This window comes from Argiope bruennichi, chromosome X1, assembly GCF_947563725.1.
Source record: "Argiope bruennichi chromosome X1, qqArgBrue1.1, whole genome shotgun sequence".
Classification (NCBI taxonomy): domain Eukaryota; kingdom Metazoa; phylum Arthropoda; class Arachnida; order Araneae; family Araneidae; genus Argiope; species Argiope bruennichi.
This window is the reverse complement of record NC_079162.1, coordinates 134,234,189-134,255,906: the sequence shown is the minus strand read 5'-3', so window position 1 is coordinate 134,255,906 and position 21,718 is coordinate 134,234,189. Positions and strand designations below refer to the sequence as shown.

The 21,718-nt window shown below is 31.9% G+C and overlaps 1 protein-coding gene across 3 annotated transcripts in view; it reads left to right on the top strand.

Moving 5' to 3' along the window:
• LOC129958579 (ras-related protein Rab-24-like) overlaps positions 1-11,891 on the top strand; it is a 31,462-nt gene extending 19,571 nt beyond the window's left edge. For 2 of the 3 annotated variants that reach the window (XM_056071152.1, XM_056071150.1), the window contains 4 exons: positions 6,598-6,744; positions 10,091-10,238; positions 10,424-10,495; positions 10,783-11,891. In XM_056071152.1, coding sequence (XP_055927127.1) covers positions 6,598-6,744; positions 10,091-10,238; positions 10,424-10,495; positions 10,783-10,835 — 420 coding nt within the window. In that variant the 3' untranslated portion in view covers positions 10,836-11,891. The remainder of the gene's footprint in view (positions 1-6,597; positions 6,745-10,090; positions 10,239-10,423; positions 10,496-10,782) is intronic. The other variant, XM_056071151.1, reaches the window with a different exon arrangement.
• The last annotated feature ends 9,827 nt before the right edge of the window (positions 11,892-21,718 follow it).

Here is a 21,718-nt window from a genome sequence, read left to right as displayed (position 1 = left end):
GAGAGTTTCTCAATAGGCCTCGGAGTTTTTGCCAGGAAATGTCGCTTTGCGCTTATTGTGACTGCACTTAGATCAAACCCTTTCCGTCTAAAAAAACTGTTGCCCTTATTTTTTTGGTGTTGAGATTTTTTCTTTCTCTGATAGTGAATTTGTATGATGCAGTCCATAGACTGACGATTGTGCTCCAGAGTCTTGTAAGAAAACCCAAGTTTCATTTCCCGTTAAAACGCGGTCGAGAAATTCTTCACTGTCATTGGATCAAAATTCAAGGGCTGCTCCTATGCGTTTCGTCTTATGGACATCAATCAAATTCTTAGACCCACCGAGCAACATTTTGGTTTTGTATCCGAAATGTTGTTCCACTCTTTCATGTAAGAGTGGTCTTGAAATTTGTGGTAAAGATCATGCTTAAAGGGAAATGCCGGTGTTCCTGAATTTCATCATTTTGCTTTTTAATTCATTCGTAGCGAGGGATGGCCTTCCACTCGATCGTCATCGTGCACTCTCGTTCTTCCTTGAGTAAACATTAAATACCATTTCCTCACTAACGTCTCGTTCATTGCATTATCACCATAGTCATTCATTATTTTCCTATAAAAGTTGAAAAGCGAACATTTTGTGTTTGCGGAAAAATAATGTCTCTTAGTACTTCACAATTTGCAAGTTTGTCTATATGCGCAGGTATTTTGAAAGATTCCAGAACAAAGATGACGATCGTCAGCAACAAAAGCGAATGAAGCTGCTAATGCTGGTGCTGGTGCTTGTGCGTTGCACCGAATTAACGATTGCTCACCCCTTCCAGAATGACGTTAGATGGGAAGAGTAATCGGAATTTCTTTCTTGGAAAAACCTCGCATTATATTTATTTTTCCTCAAATGTGTGAAGAACATATTTTACTTTTAACAAAGTGCATTATACTTTGTCATTTCTGTAAAAATAGCTTTATATTATTAAACCTACTTTGTATTTCATATGCACACAGCTCGAATTTTTAAATAACAATCCATGTAAGTTTTTGCAATTTCACTTAAATATAGGAAAGCCAGTATTTAGAAAAAATTTCATTTACATTATTTTTCGAAAAAAAAAAAAAAATGTCAGAATTCGAATAAATATTTTTCTGCTTTTTCGAGAAAAATCCTTATCTAAAACTATTCTTTCACCTTCTGAATAACAATCATACATAAACCATTTCAAATTATTTAAAACTTCTATTAAAATCTGATTTTTTTCGCTCCGAAAATTCAAATATAAACATATTTCTATTCATCACTCTATAATTTCTTTCGGCATCAAACTTACAAAAGTCTGATGCGAATATTGATCTGACATTCCCCGTTGTATATTACACATTTGAATGGAATGTGAAAGTCTCGCTTAATAAAATATAATATGGTAGTAAAATCGCATAGCAAATTTGAAATATTTCTTAGCTCGAAACTTTTCCAATTTTGATGAGAAACCATGTTCCAAATTTTGTACCTTCCGCCTCCTCGTATTCATATATGTATTTTTTGGATATAAGGCGGTCTAAAACGCGGATGAAAATCTCGAGATAAAAATTTTTAATAAGGGTGCGTAACTTCGTTAAAAGTATTTAAGAACTGCTTATTTTGTTGGTTTTTATATAATGGCTTTAAAATACTTATTTTTTAAATCCAGGTATTTATTTTTATTTGTGTAGATTGAAAAAAAAAAAAAAATTCTCCTCACTAAATTTGCTGAATTATGAATGTTTTATTCGTTGTGGTGTCTTAATCTTTCATTTTTAACAGGACGTCAGCGAGTCTGAAGGTCAACGTAAAAGGTTCACTGACTAATACTATCACGTATTATCAGTATTTCCCTCAGTTTAGAGAAGTACTGATAGTATGGGAAAAAATGTGCCCCTTTCATTAAATTGACTTTAACCTCCTTTCTCTTGTCTAGGTAAGAGAAGTAAATTTTTACTTTTCATATATACATATGTATTTGTATGTATATCCGGAAATGACTAGCGTTTTAAAATGACTTCAGCTCATTGTTGCTTATCTGTATGTGGTTATTATTTTATGGAGTATTTGTTTATTATATATCAGCATTGTGATTAGTGAATTTGAATTTTTTTTTTTATCGCAAGTAATTTTTGTATACGCTGAAAAATTACTTTTAGTACTATATTACGGAAAAAGTATTATTTAAATCACAATGGACTTTCAAAAGTGAATAAATTGAATGGTTGACTGCTTGCAAAAATAAAATAATGAATATTATTAATTAATTGAAAATATGTGTAACATCAGCTCATTCAATATATCGACTATTTTTGGAGAAACAGAGGCAAAAGAAATTGCTGCCAATGGCATAACAAAAAAGAAATTTAGAATCTTAATTTCTTAATATCTTTATAGCAAAAGAAATCTGTCTTAAATTAGGAAATTGCTATATTGAATTTAAATCTGAGGAATTTGCGAGAAAAGCTGAACAAGGTAGATTCTTTTTTGGATTGGCAAAATCAAATGTATTGAGAAAAGTTGTTAGTGAAAAACTGAAAACTCGAAAAAGTTAGATAGAAAATTTTCAAAAAGAAACAGAAGACTCTGTCATAATTAATAGCATTTGAAAATCTTTTGAAATTTTTAATATCCCATATTTGTTTACCTATGCTCTTAACTTCCTTTTTTCTGTCAAGGGATTGATTGATTGATATGTTAATAAAATGATGGTGTAATTTTTTTTTCTCCTTAATGCAGCTAATTGCAGTGTATAAAGTTATTTTAGATGTGCAATGAAAATGCTTTAATAAATAAAATGTTTCATAAGAGATTTGCTCAAAAGTATTTTTAAATAACTTCGATTCAGCGTTTGTGAAAAATAATCAATTATTGTTGTTCTATGTTTGTATTTATATAAATTTGAATAGTTTCTTGCCCAAGTTAGTGAATTTCAGCATAACATATAGTTCTACAATCTAAACAACTAGGTTAACTGTTTATCCCCCCACCCTTAAAAGGTGCTTATAAAGTGCATATTCTTTAGGATAAAATTTGTGCTCCTCTTGGTGACGATTAAATGCTTTTCTTTCGCATATATAAAAATAAAAATCTTCAGTACAAGGCTTCTTAGAAGTTTGAAATGACGCGGTGATTCATGAACTGATTCATTCAGAATATGTAATAAGGACTGGGCATACTTAGTGCTTAGACGCTGTTTGATTTTTCCTTTAAGGGGACTTTAATGAATATTGAACGGCAAATTAAAATGCAATTTTTTTTGTGGAATCATCCCCATTATTTTTGAATCAATTGCAGATTTAGGCAGTTTAGACTCTAGCCAGTGCATATTTTGGGATTCTTTTTAATAAGCAGTCAATGTGCTTACAATTTACAATATAATTTTAACTTAATCCATACTCTAAAAATTTATTTTAGATTATTTTTTATTTTATTAACTTTGTAGAAATGTATGCCACCTATGGTTGTGTAACATCCCATCTGTACATTGGTTGTACATCTGTAGTTTTTTCTATGACGACGACGTTTATAAATACTGCAATAACAAAATGAAGAAACAAATAGAAGCCTGACTAATTATACTTGAAAAAGTGCTAGTATTTTACAATTGCGATATTATTCTTCCTAATTTATGTGATCTTATTAGACCAGAACTTAAAACTACGGCGACATTTTTTAAAAATAAATAGATAAAAGCAGAATCTCAGTCATTATCAGCAACGCTGATTCTAGCGAAAAAAAAAAAAAATCTTACTATGAACACCGGAAATCGACAACTGATGTAAATGATTCTACTGAACATTTATTCGTTTCATTGGGTAGATAATAGACTGATTTTTTTTACTTGCTTTTAACTTTTGCTTGCTCTTTTGAAATTAATTATTGATCTGGTATTTTTTCTCTGTATTTTCGTTAACGTATATTTACCCTTACGTTTCATTTAACTGTTTTTATTCTTTCTTTCTTGAAGTAAAAAGTAAGGAGAGGAAGTCTTATGAGAACAATGTTGCAATGTAGAAAGTTAGCCAATGTCTTAGTATTGCAGTACGTGTCGAATAAATTTTGAGCCCTGCCCTCTACCCCCCTTCTATGTCTCCAGGCACAAAACGAATGCCTTCAATACCTGTGAGAAAAACCACCATTTTTTTTTTATGTGAGGCCAAATGTGTTAATTATTTACATAATGTTGAGCATTAAAACAAATCTGTACGTTATTAATGACAGCCTATTGCCATTGGTGCTGTAATAGTGATATATCTAGAAATTCTGTTTTGTGTAATTATGTATGATTAAAATTTACTTTTTAAATTAATTTTGAATGAAGAAATCATAACTGACTAATTACTTATTTTTTTTAAAAAGATTATTAACAATTCAACTTTAGAATAAAATTTTCACTTAGTATTCTTGCAATTCTTACTCTTATTTATAAAGATGTACCAAATGCAGTCTAACAATAAAAAAAAGTTATCAAGTGGATTAAAAAAAAATAAAACGTGAGGAAATATTATTTCCATATTTATTTTTATGAAAAAAGGTATACTACAATACCTTTTTAAAATCCTTTTATTCTTAATTATCCTTCATATTTGTATTTATATTCATTTTTTTTTTTTTTTTTTTTGGCTTGCATAAAATTTTACTGCTGTAGAAAAAAATTTTACTACAAAAGTAGAGAAGAGCTGGACAAGTTGTAACACACACATTATGCAGTAGTTTTTAGAATTTTTAATCAGAATTTTCGCTAAATATGGTTTTTATGACAGGCCCTATTACATAGCACAATTAGTGCCCATCAAATATGAAGTAGTGAGAGGTTATGAACACTAGTTCCGTATTAGTTAGACGATAGAAAAAATATATTAAATTTTGATTAAGATGAATTAATTAATCTTTTAATAAGTTTTACTACTTATCTATTTTGATAGTGTAATAAACTTTAAAAACTTCTTCCTTTTTTTCCTTTATTATTTGCTAACCACAATATATTTTTTATAAATTAACAAAAGTGTCTGGATCTCAGGGCAAATTGTAACGTAATAGAATTTGTAAGATTTATGTTTATTTGTGTTTGATTCATATAGTTAGAGTTTCTGCTTTAAATATTAATGTGCAACCTCAAAAATCATAGCTCTCCCTAAGGATTCTTCGCGGAAAGAGCCTAACAGAGGCTCACTTAAAAAAAATAATAATCCCCCATCTTAATTGACCCACTTGAAAAGGAAGTAAAGGAAAAAGAATATGACGACATAATTAATAAAAATGGAAGTAAAAAGAAAAAAAAATAGGATGAGGAAAAAAAGAAAAGTTTAAAGGAAGAGAAAAGACAAGGAAAAGAGAGGCTTTTGATGTCACATACAGATTCTGAAAAAGAACGTTTTTGCTTATCTTGCCGAGATAACGTATTGCAACTATGATGATATTCCATATTATAGTGTAGTAGGTATATTGCATTAACAACTTGGTTTGAAACAGTATTCAGGGTATTTGGGGACAACCATGTAGTTTTGAACAACAGTCAGTTGACGAGGTACCTCCTCTCGAAACTTCTGCGCCATACCAGTAAAAGGGTGTTTGATCCTGACAAATGTAGTGTACACCAGGCCCTCTTACACGGCGGTTCTTCGGTAAAATCGGGTTTCGAACTAGGAGCATTCCTTCCCCAAACTAAGGCAATTCTGATAAAAAAAAAAAAGAATGAGTTTCATGCTTAATTTGCAAAATGCGGACATAAAATATATGTGATATGGAGTAGTCTTATCATTTGTTTACATTAACTCCATGTCGGTTGCACACTAACTTTAATGTTGATTGATTAAATAATTTTATTGTAAATCACTTGATATTAGTTATTATAACTACATCAAATGATAATAATTATTAAATATTGTATGTACTTTAAATAATAACATAATTGTAAAGAGAAAATTTTAAATATTTTTGTATTTATTATTACAACTTGCCTTCATGTCTGCGGCAAACTGTAACAGGTTGTGAAAAAATATTTCTTGGGCTAAAATCAAGTGAATTCTTGAATGATTTTTGGTACTTATTATGAATAAGTAATTAAGCTATTTTTTAAAAGCTGTAATAGTTAAGGAATCACAAATACATTTAAAAATAAAATTGTTACAACTAGACCCTGCTCCTCCGCCTATTCCTTTAAAACCTTGCAGTTGATCAAAATGTGCCCTGTTATTCCACACATGCAACAGAAGAAAATCACGACTGGGCTAAATTACAATCCTTTAAAGAGATTTCTCTTTTTCTAAAGAAAGGTGCCTTGTTTATACTTTTGAAACCGAAATTTCAAAGGAAAATAGTGTTATTATTATTTATTTTTTTTGGTGTTTTAAACATTATGTTCAAAATGAAATAAATTCGGGATTAATTTTTTTTGCTGAAGAGCATTAGACTTTCTACAGGTCTACAGCAATATGCATATGATCCACCCTGAATGTAGCTCTTTCGGGATATTAAAATGGAGTTTTGTTACTTATTTATATCTTCAGAATTTTTTTGAAGTGAAATGTTAAATTCTTATGGTATGTATGAAATTACCGTTATTAAAATTTTATATTTTATTTAATTTTTTTGAACTAGGATACAGCTGGAAGTGAAAGATATGAGTCAATTGGCAAGATATATTACCGAAATTCAAATGCTGCTATTGTTTGCTTTGATTTAACTGATGTTATCAGTTTTGAAAGAGCTAAATTTTGGGTTTCTGAGTTGCTTAAATCGGAAGAGGTAAAGATAATTTTGCAATAATTTCTTTAAATTTTCGGGATTTGTAGTAAATTAAAAACTTTAATATAATGGATATTTTGATAGTGTTTGAATTATAATTTTTCATTTCAGACTGTTAAGAAAACTAGTAAATGTTGATCTGTTGTAAGATTACTACAAAAAGTATAAAATTTATTCTGTTGAAATTTTATATTATTAGTGATTTTTAATATTTTTAAATTCCGATTAGAAACAAAAAGTGATCACCCCTCCAAGAAATGAAACAAATTATTTTAATGTATACTTTTAGATGCTTTTTAAAGTAGTGACTTTTATATTATATTATGCTTTTTGAATCGTACTTTGTTCTTTTTGTAATATTTTACTCTCAGGTGTCTTCATAAAGGAATATGGGTGTATCAATCCTTAGCTGCTCTGGGATCTAGTCTCTTTGCAAGTCTTCTTCACTTCCCTCCTTCGCTGACATGCTAGGTGTCTCTCTTTGAGAAGCTGTTAACTACTTTTTTTTTTTTTTTTTTTTTTTGCATCTTTTGGGTAGCTAATTCCCTATTTATGTGTTGGCCGTGCATGATGATCCTTTAGCAGCCCCTTACGCTGTTTTACCCAAATAAATCAGCTTTATTAGCTTACTGCTGTATTTATTAGCAATTACACTAAAATCTCTGCGGTTTGGCATTAACGTTGATCTTCATATTTAAAGATGACTGATTATACATGCCTTTGTAAGCACTTAGATAAGTATTGATGCAGGGGTTACTCAGAGCCTGCAAATACTTTTCTTTGATGGTCTCCATGATGAGCGACGCCCATATTCTGCTTTTACATTGCTTGAGGGTCTTCTAATACAGGGTATGTCAAAATGAATACCCCAATTTCATAGGTGCACTACACAAAATGTGATAAATGTATTCATTAAAAATGTGCATACAACCATAGGTAATATAAGCAAGTTTTTTGTACTTCTCACAAATGTTCGTTATACGCTCCTTTTGTTATACCACATGCATTAAGTCGGAAATATAAATAAAGCTCGAAAGTTGTCTAGAATTATATTTCAGTTTTGATGTATGCTTTGTAACAAAAGGAGCGCATATCGAACATTTCTGAAAAGTACATTCAAAACTTGTTTATATTTCCTCTGCATTTATACGCATTTTTAATGAATAGATTTATTACGTTTTGCATAGTGCACCTATAATATTGGGGCATTCATTTTGACTTACCCTGTGTATTTTCGGATTTTTAAATTGAAGAAATGCAATATTAACTATCTCGGTGAATGTTTAAGATTTTTGATCCTGTCTTTTATTGCCAAATCTAGAAACTTATCTTCAGTTTCATTTTTCATTATTCTTGCAAAGTTTGAAGATACTGGTTAAGAATCAAAGTTATGTGATTTTCTGATCAAAATTTTGTCTTCATCGCAAACAACATGATTTTTTACTATAATAGCAGTACTTGATGTTCCAATCCCTGTTACTCCACGCAAAAGTTCCAATTCTGTCATTTTTAAAACTGAATTATTTAGTACATCACACTCTGGTATCTTTAAGAATTTCTCAGATTCCAGCATTATTCATCCCACCACATTAATGTAAAAAAAAGTTTCATCCATCCATATAATTTTAATTTTCAACAAAACGTGAAATACCAAAAGCAGTTAAAGCCTGATATTTTTACATGTCAGTTTTTTTTTTCTCCAAAAAATCGAATTAGGTATTATAAGCATCAGAGTTTCGGACATTCGAAGGCTGCTTATCGCAAAAATTTAGTTTGTTCTAAATATGTATCAGCTGAACGTTGTAGTGGCATTCATAGCAAGTGTGTGCGAACCATGCACAGTTTCATTAATCGAATTCAAAATATTCTCTGATGTTACAACAAGAAAAGCAAATCCAATAATTAAACAATAAATAACAAATCCAATAATAACAAATTAATCCAACAATAACAAATCCAATAAAAAACATTCCCTCTGCAGACGCATGCAATTGTATCTACCAGCAACAACTCCAAGTAGACACAACATCAATGAAACAAAGTAAATCTTCTGAAGCATTTATCGAAATGTTTACACCTATTACTAGTTCGTTCTCTTTTTCATCAAATATCTGTTTCAACTTATACTGATGATAAAATTTGCTACATAATGCGTCTGCCTAAAAATGAAAACCCCAAATAGGGTTATTATATTCAATGTAATTCAGGGTTGTTGAATTCGTATGTACGGGTCAAATAAAAATGAGAGGAGAAAACTCCACTAATTTTTATAGAAACACGTTATTTCGAAAACATTGTATAAAAAACAATTGAAATAAAAGTGATGTTAATATTTCCTTCTAGATACTTGGTATCTTTTTTGTGGTACCATCTTTTCTACATCGAGAGATATCTTGTTTGCTGTAATTAATTTCAAAGCTGATTCAAGGTGATTATCAATGATTCTGAATTTAACAAGGATTTTTATTTGCACTCACAAATAAAAATAATTACTCTCACCAATAAACATTTCCCAACATGGAAATAACTTCATATGTTGATTTTCCAATACTTCAAACCTAGTTGGTATATGAAAAATCCCAATTTCATTGAATTCTGCCTTCAATTCAGAACTACATTAGATCTCGATAAACCTTCACTTGTATATATTTAGGTACTAATTCTATATGGAGTAAAAACTTTAATTCAAAGAATTTAAAATTTCAAACCCTATTTCAGATCCTATTCTCAGGTTTTAAATTATTTTTTCATATTCTTTTTATAGGATAGTCTTTTTTTAACTTGATTTTTCATGTTGTACAGTAGAAAATATGTTAAAGCTGCTATTTTTAGTTAGTTTTCTTAAAAAGTTAACTTGCATTTGAGTGCATTAAGTTGATCATGCATTTACATAATGTTCTTATAACTTTCTCGTGGGGTCACTAGTTGGATACCACTGTTCTAATAGCAAAGTCCCGAGTTATGTATTTCAATATGCATCTTTGATTTTCTAATTACACATATGTTCGAAAAAGAGTAAATTTATCCGCAGCCAGAATCCATTTTGACAGATAATTCACATCCCAGTGATACAGATATTGCAGAATCGGACGATTTCATTATAATTCTGAAAAAGATATATCGCATTATTTTAGGCGCCGACCATTTATACATTAAACAATTATTAATCCTATTTAAAAGGAAGCTTACCATACGATTTTGCTTGCATATCAGATTTTAAATTGGTATTTTTAAAAACCGTACCATATATTTTTCTCAAAATAATGAAAACTAGTTTTTTCATAATTAAACACTCACTCACTCTGTAACGTTTCTGTTATTTATTTCTTAATATTTCATTTTTCAGAAATGCCGTTTATATTTATGTGGAACCAAGAAAGATTTAATTAATAAAAATAGGAAAAGAGCTGTAGATTACTACAATGTAACTGATTATGCTGATGAAGTGAATGCTGAGGTATTTGAAACATCTAGCAAAACTGGCGAAGGAGTTGGTATGTGCCTTATATATGTTATTTTATTGTTTTTCGTATATGTATTTTTTTCATTATAATTTTTACTGAATTAATTAAATTTATAAAAGAAATATTTGACTTAAATGAGTCACCGTATATATTTATTTTCTGTGAAGGCTCTGTCCCTGTATCTGAAATTATTTAATTGATTCATTTCTTTTCAGAAGAACTTTTTCTTAAAATTGGGGAAAATTTTCTTAAAGAGAAAGTTGTGGATACTAATGAAAGTAGGAATGGTTGGTTGCAATTATTGTATCCTTATTTGTTATGTTTAAGATATTTATTTAACTAATGTGTTTTCCCATTTCTTTCTTCTCTTTTTTTTCCCCCATACATTTAAGTCTTGTAAGTTACAAAGTTTTCGATGTTTATTAATTTTTAACTTTTCACTTGCAAACAGATTTTGGATTTGCTGGCTTTACTTCAGGCACAGCAAAGATATTTTATTATAAGTTAGTTTCATTTGTTTCATTTTTGTTTATTTCTTTCTTATGATTCTTAATCTTTTTATTTCATATTTTAGGCTTTGGCGTATTTAGTATGGAAGTAGAGAAGAAAAAGGAATGTTGTTTCTAATTGTTAAATATGTATTGTTTTAACAGTTTGTAGCATATATGATAAGAATGTATTTGTGAATGTAAAATTATTTAAATATTTTTTTGTTTTTTGAAACCATTCTATGATGTAAATTTTTTCTACAAAAAAAATTAACATGGCTTTGCTGACAGCTGTTTAGTTGATACAAAATAAAGCATTTTTAGTATTTATGATATATTTGATATAATGAAGCAATTAATTCATAAAATATAAAATTTTCATGAATTAGTGGTATAAATATAAGCAACACTATTTTATTTGCGACAGCTTGTTAACTGAAGTAAAAAAAAAAAGAAAAAAAGTTAAAATGAAAGGTTGGAAGATATTTATCTGAGATTTTGAAATTTTAGATTTATGGTATCGATTAAAATATGTAGATTCGACATATATTTTAGAATAAACTGGTTTTTGTAGAGAGTTTCTTATTGATAACTTTTGTTTCTTTCGTTGTCTTTGTAAGTTTTATTTCTGTATATGTATCGTTCATGTTTAAATTAATATGTATGTTTTATTTAGTATTTAATAATATGGTATGACAGAAAAATAGCATTTGTATTTTATTCGACTATTTCACTTGCATTTTTGCAATTTTTATTTGATTATTTCTCGTAGTGCTTTCTGTGTCTTAACTTGTCATTTTTTATTAATTCAGTTTTATTTCTGTCATATCATAATTATAATTACTGATTTTATTCATCTTTTGCTTGTATTTCATTCCAAGTTTACTTAAATTTATGTATTTTGCTAATGCAGCCATTTAGTGAAACATTTAATTCTACAGAGTGCTAATGATATACAAATTGTTAGAGAAATAAAATAATTTACAAGTGCCTTTAAATATCATTGTATAGCACTTAGATCACAACTGGGAAATTTTTTGTGTGCATCTTTTTTATTGTGTGGCCGTGACAGAATTCAAATTTGTATGTTCATTTATTGAATAATTGCTCTATTTAAACTATATTTTGAATAATTTCTTTAGATAATGAAACAAATATTTTTTTTGATATCTTAAATAAAGTTGAACTAACATTTTGTTATGGCTTATATCATTATATGTTAATTTTATATAAATTTTTCTTGGACCATTAAAAGAAGTGTTATAATAACTGCACATAATGGAATGTTTTCTTATGCATTTAATATTTAAGCTTAACCTTGGTTATGTTTAAATGTTCTGTAAAAGATGGCTGAAATGTATGATGTATTTTTTTAATTGGAACTTGCACTTAATCTCCAAAAACCACAGACAAAATGAATTCATTGGAAATTTTGATTGCATATATATTGGTTGATGTTTTCCGATTCTCACTGATTAGTATTATGCAGTCTGTAAAAAGTTAACTTAGATCTGCAGGCAGACCTCGATTTAACGGCCCCTCAGAGGCACATCTTCTTCAGGTGTGACGGGCTTTATGAACCCGAGGTACCTTTTTCCCAGTTTTATTCTCGATTTGAGTTTTCACTCTCTATTTTCTTCTCTCGAGGATAGGCCAGGGGGCTCTCCATGAGAAACTGTTACCGCTCTGTTTGTTGGTAGCTTCTCATGGATAGCAATATACTCCCCACGTGTTGACCGTGCTTGGCGACCCTTTAAACGGGTGGCGCATTTAGATCCCTGATGTATCAATCGGCTGGTATTCTAGTCACATGGCTGGTATGCCCAAGGGGATGAAGCAAAAGTGGTCCACTTCCGGAGCTTGACGTTAAGGGTGGTCAATGTTCCTGGAAGTGGCCCTGAGCGTATAGATCCTGGCTAGCACCAAGAAGGGTACTGAGGCTGGGAATGCCCACAGTCGGCAACTACCTTCCCCTGTTGGATCCGGTGGTGGGCGGTTCCGTCGGGTTCCATTTTTGTTCCATTTGCATGGGTCCTTTCTCTTAGTGTCAACGCCTAGATTCTTCTCGTTTTTTTGTTGTTAAATCTCTTTCTGATACTTTGAAAACTATTTCCAATCTTGATGCACAAAACAATTGTTAGCATCGTTGGTGAACTAAAAAATATTAAGAAACATTTTTCTGGTGACCTTCTTGTTGAGGTTTCATCTGCTGAGAAGGTTAATAAAATTGCGCAATTAAAAAACATCGGAAATCATGAAGTATCAGTCTGTCCACGTAACTCACTCAACGTTTCTCTTGGCATTGTCTCTCAAAGAGACTTGCAAAATGATTCAGAATCTTCTATTTTAGAATCTTTAAAATCTCAAAATGCCAGCACAGTGGAAAGAATTAAAATTAAACGGGATGGGAAACTTCTTCCAACAATTCATTTTAAATTAACATTTAAACAGCCTATCCTACTCAAATCTGTTAAAATTGCATATTACAATTGTCCAGTTCGACCATTTATTCCAAACCCATTACGTTGCTGCAAATATCAACAATTTGGTTACACCGTAGGTAAATAGTCATGCACTCGATTCTCTGAAATTGAGCAAGACAGTAAAACATGTTCCACGTTCTCTCCAAAGTGTATTAATTGCGGTGGAAATCATCCAGCTTACTCTAAATCCTGTCCACGTTGGATTCAGGAGAAAGAAATCCAAAATGTAAGAATAACACAAAATATATCATTCACCGAAGCTCGAAAAAGAGTTACAAGTAGAACTCCAACAAGTGTTAAATCTTTCGCATCTGTTCTAAAAACTTCCCTCACATCTACAGATACACAGACAGAAATATCTCTGGCCAAAATACCTGCTACTTTGACAGGGGATGATGTTCCTGTCCTAGCATGCCCAAATTGTTTTGCTTGTAAAACAATCCAACCTACTAAGGCAAATTATGTACCTAATAAAAGCAATATGCCCCAACCTACTGATGTTTCTATCATATCATCTCAGATGCCTTCATTTTCCAGTGCAATTTCTGAACAGCAGATTTCTCTACCTGGTCTACATTCGGACCATCATCCCTATCAAGAGTTAAAAATTCTCTTCTAGGTATCTCTTCTAAAAGCTTAAGTAGGCAAAAAGAGAGAGAGAGAAAAATAGAGAACAAGAAGGCTAGGTTAGATGCCGCTAAGAAAGGCAAAAATACATTTAAACAATTGAAGAAACAAACATTATCTTTGAAAGATTTTATAAAAAAATCAAATGCTGAAAAAGTAAGATGTGATGATTCTCTCAAGATGAACTCATCTGAGACCGATTCAATGTCCGAGAGTGCTACTCCACCACTCTCTCCAAAGAGCAGTTAATATTCTCGTTTCTCCACACTTTTTCTTCCTTCTCTGGTCCCGGATTATGGATACACTCATTTCTTGGAACTGTCGTGGGGTGAATCATAAAAATTCTGATCTCAAAGATGTAATTACTTCTTATCAACCTGCTTGCATTTTCCCGCAAGAGTCGTTTTTAAAGTCTAATGATACAATTTTATTGCATGACTATTATGTTCTTCATAAGGCCAATGTTGACGAAAGAGCTTCAGAAGGAGTTACCCTCCTTATTTCGAATTCTGTTCCTTCCTGCCCATTAGTTTTGAACACTTCACTACAAGTTGTCGCAGCCCGAATCCACTCGCATTCGCTGATTATCGTTTGCTGTCTTTACCTACCACCAAACACATATATTGATTTGTCTAATCTAAATAATCTTCTTTCTCAACTTCCTGAACATTTCATTGTTCTAAATGATTTCAACGGCCACAATCATCTTTGGGGAAACAATAACACTAACAGCAGAGGTCGTCATATAGAACAGGTTTTGGACTATCATAACCTTTGTCTATTTAACAATGATGAGCAGACTTACTTTCATGCACCAACAAACAGTTTTCTTGCACTGGATCTAGCAATATATTCTCCATCCCTCTACCCCTTTTTTACATTGCAAATGGATAAGGATTTACATAACAGTCAACATTTTCCCTTAGTATTATACGATAATAGAAGACATCAGTCATCTACTACTCCCAGTTCTCCAAGATATAAATTTGATGCAACCAACTGGATCAAATTCAATTCATTAGCCAATATTACTGAGGAAATGGTGAATGACATTAACATAGATACAGCAGTTTCCAGATTACACAGGTTCAGATAATGGCAGCAAATGCTTCAATTCCTAAAACTTCTACAGAATTTAGGAGGCAGCGAAAGGTATGGTGGAATAAAGATTGTCAGATATCATATAAGATGCAAAGAAAAGTCTGGGATATGTTTCGTAGGTAACCCACTACTGAAAATTTCATTCGCTTCAAAAAGGCAAACGGGAATCGTGGGAGAAATAATGTGAGCTCCATCAGCCCTTCACTTTCCAGCAAGCGCCTTCGGAATAGGGCTAGAAGGAATATTTGGAACATCTGCGAGTCATGGGATTCCAATCTTGTTTGAAAATAATGCTCATGTAAGTTCTTTACAAAATATAGCTAACTCGATAGCTTTGACTTGCGCTGGCATAAGTAATAGTAAATATTACTCTAATACATTCCAAAATTATAAAATTTTAATGGAAAAAAAACTAGAATTCCAAACTGCAATAGACCTTCGTATAAAAGACCATTAACACTATGAACTTAAAATCTGCCTCAATAATGTACACATATCTTCATCTGGACCTGATAATATAAATTATGATATGCTTAGTGATTATGAAAAATCTTCCTAAAGCATCTTTTAAACACTTTCTCTTCCGATATAATAGAATTTTGCAAGAACAATGCTTTCTCACTGCCTGGCAAGAAGCAACTGTCATACCCATTCTGAAACATGGTAAAAATCCCTCGGACCCTGCTATCGACCGATTGCCCTGACCAATTGTTTATGCAAACTGTTAGAAAAAATAGTTAATCGCAGTCTTGTACATTATTTGGACCATAACAAAATGTTAAACATTTTTCATAGTGGTTTCAGACGAGGACTATCAACTATGGACAATTTGTTGACTCTGGAAACTGATGTGCGAAATGCTTTTCTCCGTAGAAAATATTTAATGGCTATTTTCTTTGACATCGCAAAAGCCTATAACACGGTTTGGCGCTTTGGCATCTTGAAGCACTTCTACAATTGTAATTTAAGAGGAAACTTGCCAATCTTTATCCAAAACTTAATGAAGTTGAAAATTTTCAGAGTTAAGTTGGGTTCAGAATTTTCTGATATTTTTGTACAAAAGGAAGGAATTCCTCAGGGAAGTGTCTTGAGTGTGACGCTTTTTGCTTTAAAAATTAACGCTATTTTAGGCCATTTACCTTTATATGTGAAAGACCATTTATACGTTGACGACCTTTACATTTCTTGTTCTGGGGATAGTATGGCTTTTATTGAAAGGCAACTTCAAACTTCAATCAATCAACTTGCAGTTTGGTGTGATAAGAATGGATTTTCATTCTCTTCTGAAAAAACAAGTACTCCACATTTCTGTAGGAAATGCAGCCTCCATCCTGAATCGAAGATTCACATTAAAGGTCTCCTGTTAAAGTACTTGACGATGTTAAATTTTTGGTTATGATTTTTGATCACCTAAGAAAAAAATGTGAAAGATCTCTGTATACTTTAAAGGCTCTTTCTAACACTTCATGAGGTGTCAACCGTTTATCTTTACTTCGCATCTACAGAGTAATAATTTTATCGAAACTTGACTATGGTTACAATGTCTATGGTTCTGCAAGACGCAGTATTCTCCAAAAATTGGATGCTGTCCTTCATGCTGCTCTTCGATTGTGTTCTGGGACATTTAGAACATCACCTGTACAAAGAATGAATATAGAATGTAATGAGTCTTCTCTACACACCAGAAGTCAGATATTGTCTTTCCATTATTATTTTAAAATTTTATCAAACCCTGCTCATCCCTTTTATAATTTCAATCAAAGCCGATTTTTACAACGCCTTCAGGGTGCTCGACCGTCATTAATACCCTCATTCTTTGAGAGAATGACTCGTTTAGTTTCAGAACTGCATCTAGAGAAGGAATAAATACTTTCTGAACAATCATTTCTCTTATGACCCTGGAAATCTGATGTTATCCAATACTTGAATCCCTTTCAACATTTTGATAAATAAAACACTGCAGATATTATTTTCAGCAAATCTTTGCTAATCATCGTCAAAAATATCATCAATTCAAACCTATTTTTACAGATGGTTCTAGAAGTTTCCATCATACTTCTTTTTCACTTGCATTATTTCAAATTCCACAATAATTTATAGAATTCATTAATTTTGTTTTAATTTTTACAGCAGTAGTAATTGCTATTTTAAAAGCTTTATTGTTTGTTTCAGATTGTCCTGTAGATAGCTATATAATATACACTGATTAACTGAGTGCACTGGAATCCCTATCATCTTTACATGGTCGCAGCTATCCTTTACTTTTCAACGTTTTAAACTTGTATGCCAAACTTATTTGGAATTGCTTTCAAATTATTTTATGCTGGGTCCCCGTACATGTGGAAATTCCGGGAAATGAAAAGGCTGATATGGCAGCTAAATTGACTAGTACTTTCTTGCCAACACATATTCCTCTGTCTGATTATAAGAAATACCTATGTCACATTTTGCGTTCCAAATGGCAAACTGAATGGGGCTCGCAGATTCGTAATATGCTTCATACAATTAAGCCTACAATAGATTTCTGGCCCACTTTACACAGTAGAAAGCTGGACACAATTTTATCTAGGTTGAGGATTGGGCACACTCTATTCACCCTATAACATTTGTTGATGGAGATTTAACACCATTTTGCTCAATTTGTAATAGTCCTATGACTGTTTTACACATTAGAATGTCCATGGTTTTCTTTACAGCGTCTTGCATATATTCAGAAATTTCCCCCTGATTTGGATGAGTTGCTTTCCAAACCTCCGCATGTTAACCTTTTTAGTTTTTTAAAAAAACTATTGGTTTTTGTAATCATATATAAACATTAACCGCGCTTTTTACTATAATACCGTACCTTACATCATTGTTGCGCTTTTTCATGACTCACAGTTTTACGCTTTTAGACATTTTGTAAACATTTCCATGTTTTAATTTTATTATAAATTGATGCAAATATTTTAATTTCATGAATATGGCGCAGCTTAGCCGAAAATTCCTTTTGTGCCATGAAAAACAAACTCGACTCAACCCGATTTAACTAATTCATCGAGACTGAAAATTTTGCTTGTTAAATCGGGGCTGAAAATAAAAAAAAAAAAATTTACTCTTTATTTAGAGTGGCCCGAGTAGGTCAAAGCTATCTTTAGAGCTTGAATGTGTCTGTATTTCCACCAGCAGAATATTATCTTTATGAATACTTAGTGTTGAAATTGCTTCGTATTTCTTATACATTCATGTGTGTAATATAGAAATTCCAGAGGCCATAAATCTTCTTTCATGAGAATTCAAATAAATGTTTGGCACAATTTGGTATCGACAAAAAATACTGTTATTTTCAGTTGAAGGCGCAGATTATAATTTTCGTCGCCGAAAAAAGCAGGAGCCACCCAGCTTCAATCTAGCATCATGGACCGTACAATCATTAAAAAAAAGTGTCATTTGTAAGGGCTTAACGAACTCTTAAAGATTTTTGAATTAGGATTTTCGTAAGAGACGTCTATATATCGAAATAAGAGCAGACTTCAAAATTTTCAATGGTTACACCATTTTTTCTCTTCAAATTTTAAAGCTGCATTAAAAATTATTCCCGGACATCAAGTTGCATTAGTTTAGACCTTTTCGTTTCGAAATTATGAAATTTTTTTGATTTTCTAGAGTTCAAAATTTAATTTTAACTTTTTTTCATATCTTAAAAACTTATTGACCTAAACTCTTTTTGTTGTGAAAATATAAGGTATTCTACACATTTTACCGTACATATTTAACATGAAAAGGCAATTTTTAATATGAGAACAAATATTACAAAATTAGAATTCAAAATTTTTTAACTGCAGCGTGTTTAAATTTTGGCATAAATCGAAGGATAAGACCATTTTATTGGGTTATGCAAAATTTCATATAATTTTTGCGACTAGTTTTATATTTAAGTTTTCTGTTTACATTAAGTTCATAAATTTCAAAATAACGACTACTTTTTATTTGGCTTTGAAATGCTGCTGATTATACATTCCTTGAAACAAATATCGTTTTCTGCGTTGTTGTAATATAAAGATGTATTTAAAAAATTCGTTAGCTACCAAAATTCTGTAACCAAATTTAAAAAAAAAAAATGTCTTTGCTATAATTTATTAACATTTGCCACTTTAAAATATGGAGGCTAGTCTCTGTCCTGGCAATAAGCCAGAATTTTCATTGATCAGCTCATATAATGTCACTTACTGAGTGTAACAAATTCCTTGAAAATAGGAAATTTATTTTTTAATAAATACTTTGCAGGATTTAACTATTCACTTTTACAGACATTCTGACGGGTTATTTCTCTTAATAATTTATGGATAACGATCTCCATATTTTCTAACAAGGAAAGGGCCGTTTATGTCTGTTTAAATTTACTGATGTATGTTTAAATGCACAATATTTCTTTTGTCTGTCTCAAATTTCATAAAATTAATCTGCCATAATTATAATTATTGTTTTATTGTGTATAATCACAAATGGAATAAAAAATTCATACATCAAAATATTTTTTAAGCTTTTAATATTGGTACTTTGTAATAAGATATATACAGGGTGTCCCACAAGGTCTAATATCTACAGATTCGGATAGAATACGTCAAGACGAGTATTTTGATGTATAACGTGTGTGGTCCTCGAATATAGCGTCATAGTCTAATTAAGGTATGAAACTTGTGTTATGAAAATTTCAAGAAATGGGGGGGGGAATGAAAATCAATGTTTATTGGAAACTTTCAATACAACAGATTTTCGAAATGTAGGCCGTTCGAGCAATTGACGTGGCGAAGTCTGGAATTGAAGTTCGCAATTGATTTCTGAAAAACACCTGTTTCAATCTCCTTGATCTCGGTGTCAATTGCTGCTCTCAAGTCGTCCGCTGTTGAGGGCTGTGTGAGATACACTGCGTCTTTCAGACGTCCCCATAAAAAAAAAGTCGTACGGGTTAAAATCTGGGGAGTAAGTGGCCACTATACCATTGCCTGTTTTCGTAATGGAATCCAACCCGATCAGTCTATCGTGAAAATGTTCCGCTAAGATATCGAAGTTTCGCTGAGTGCTATGAGGTCTAGCACTACCTTGCATAAACTAAGAATCGCATATCTTACCTATACTATGCAAGAATGGGATGACACCATCATTCAAATAAGCTTCGCCAGTGACATTTTCGATGAAAAAAAATTGACTCAATAATGCTTTCGGCAGATAACGCACTCCAAACTGTGAGCCTAATGGATGCAGTGGCCAAACTATTGTACGATTAGAATTTTCAGTGCCCTGAATTTCCATACCTGTTGTTAAAGTACCTTTGGAGATGGAAGTGCGCCTCGTCACTGAACCAGATCCGATTCAAATCAATTTCGGCACATTCAACCTTATTAAATATCGTGTTTGCAAAATCAAACCGCAGTAAACCATCCACATCGGTCAATGGTTGATTGATTTGAATTTTGTAAGGGAACAGAGCCACACCCCTCCTCATTATCCGTTTCAACGTTTGGACTTGTCGAGTTGTCGTACAATCTGTCGTACCGAAGTTGATGGACTTGCTTCGCACACTTCTTTCACTTTCGGAACATTAACTTCCGTTCTTACACGCATCTCTTTATTTTCCCATCGCTAGAACATTGTCCAACACAGTGCCAATCTCCTTAAATCTTTCGTACGTTCTTTTGAGCGTCGTGTTGTGGTGATTGCCGAATTTTTTCTTGAATTCTTTCACCACAGCCGCCGGTGATTGCAATTCATGAGAAGTCAGTACCATGAAAACACGATACCCAATCGAATATTTGCTCATTTCAGAACTACAACGTTACGTAGTACAGTCATTTCTTAGCGAGTATAGCGCGTCTCATTCTCAACAAACCTGTTCTCTAGCCTTATATGCAGCGGCGTGAATTTGCATATTCATTTGCAGACGCAATTTTCCTCTCACAGGCTGCCACATATTTGCATAGTCATCTAGGGAAACTTCCATGTTGTTCAATCGTCGTATGCATCATAATTTGAAATACAATCTGCCAGATTCATAATTAACGTTCTTCGTATTATTAGACTATGACGCTATATTCGGGGACCACACACGTTATACATCAAAATATTCGTCTTGACGTGTTCTGTCCGATTCTGTAAATATTAGACTCTGCCTACCCTGTACCTACTCTGTATTTAAAACCTATCTCTCAAACTGCAAACGACAACCATAAGATGTCCTATTAGTGTGAAAAACTGTATGGGCATTTCAATTATAACTCAACAGGTATCCCCCTCCTGTTATTACTCTGAAGGAAGGGAGAATTCCAATATGTTTTTGTAGACGGAAAACTTTCCCAGTTTTTGAGATACTAGGATTTTTTACATTAGCCGGGCACACAGAGGACTCCAATATTTTATTTCATGCTTAGATGCAAGATAGATGGCAGCCCTGAGTTTGAATTCTAGGCACATTCACCAAACGGCAGCACATATATAGACACAAATAGATGATTTTTGATAATTGCTTACTCTGTAAAAGAGAATTATTTCATGAACATAATGAAACTATCTTGCAGAATGCTTAGTTTCAGATTCTGTCATATTCATACATTTTCACCAATGCCCATATCAGACTCATCAATTTTTTTATGGTTAGTCATTTATTAAATAACCGTTTCAGCATTTTGTATGATTACTATAAGGTAGCTATTGAATAAACGAAAATAAAAGAGGATAAACCATCAGGATCAGGGATGAATCCTGAGAATCTATAGAAACAAAAGATTTTGTTTCGATAGGTTTCATCCACTAAACCTGTTGTAATAGCTGCAGA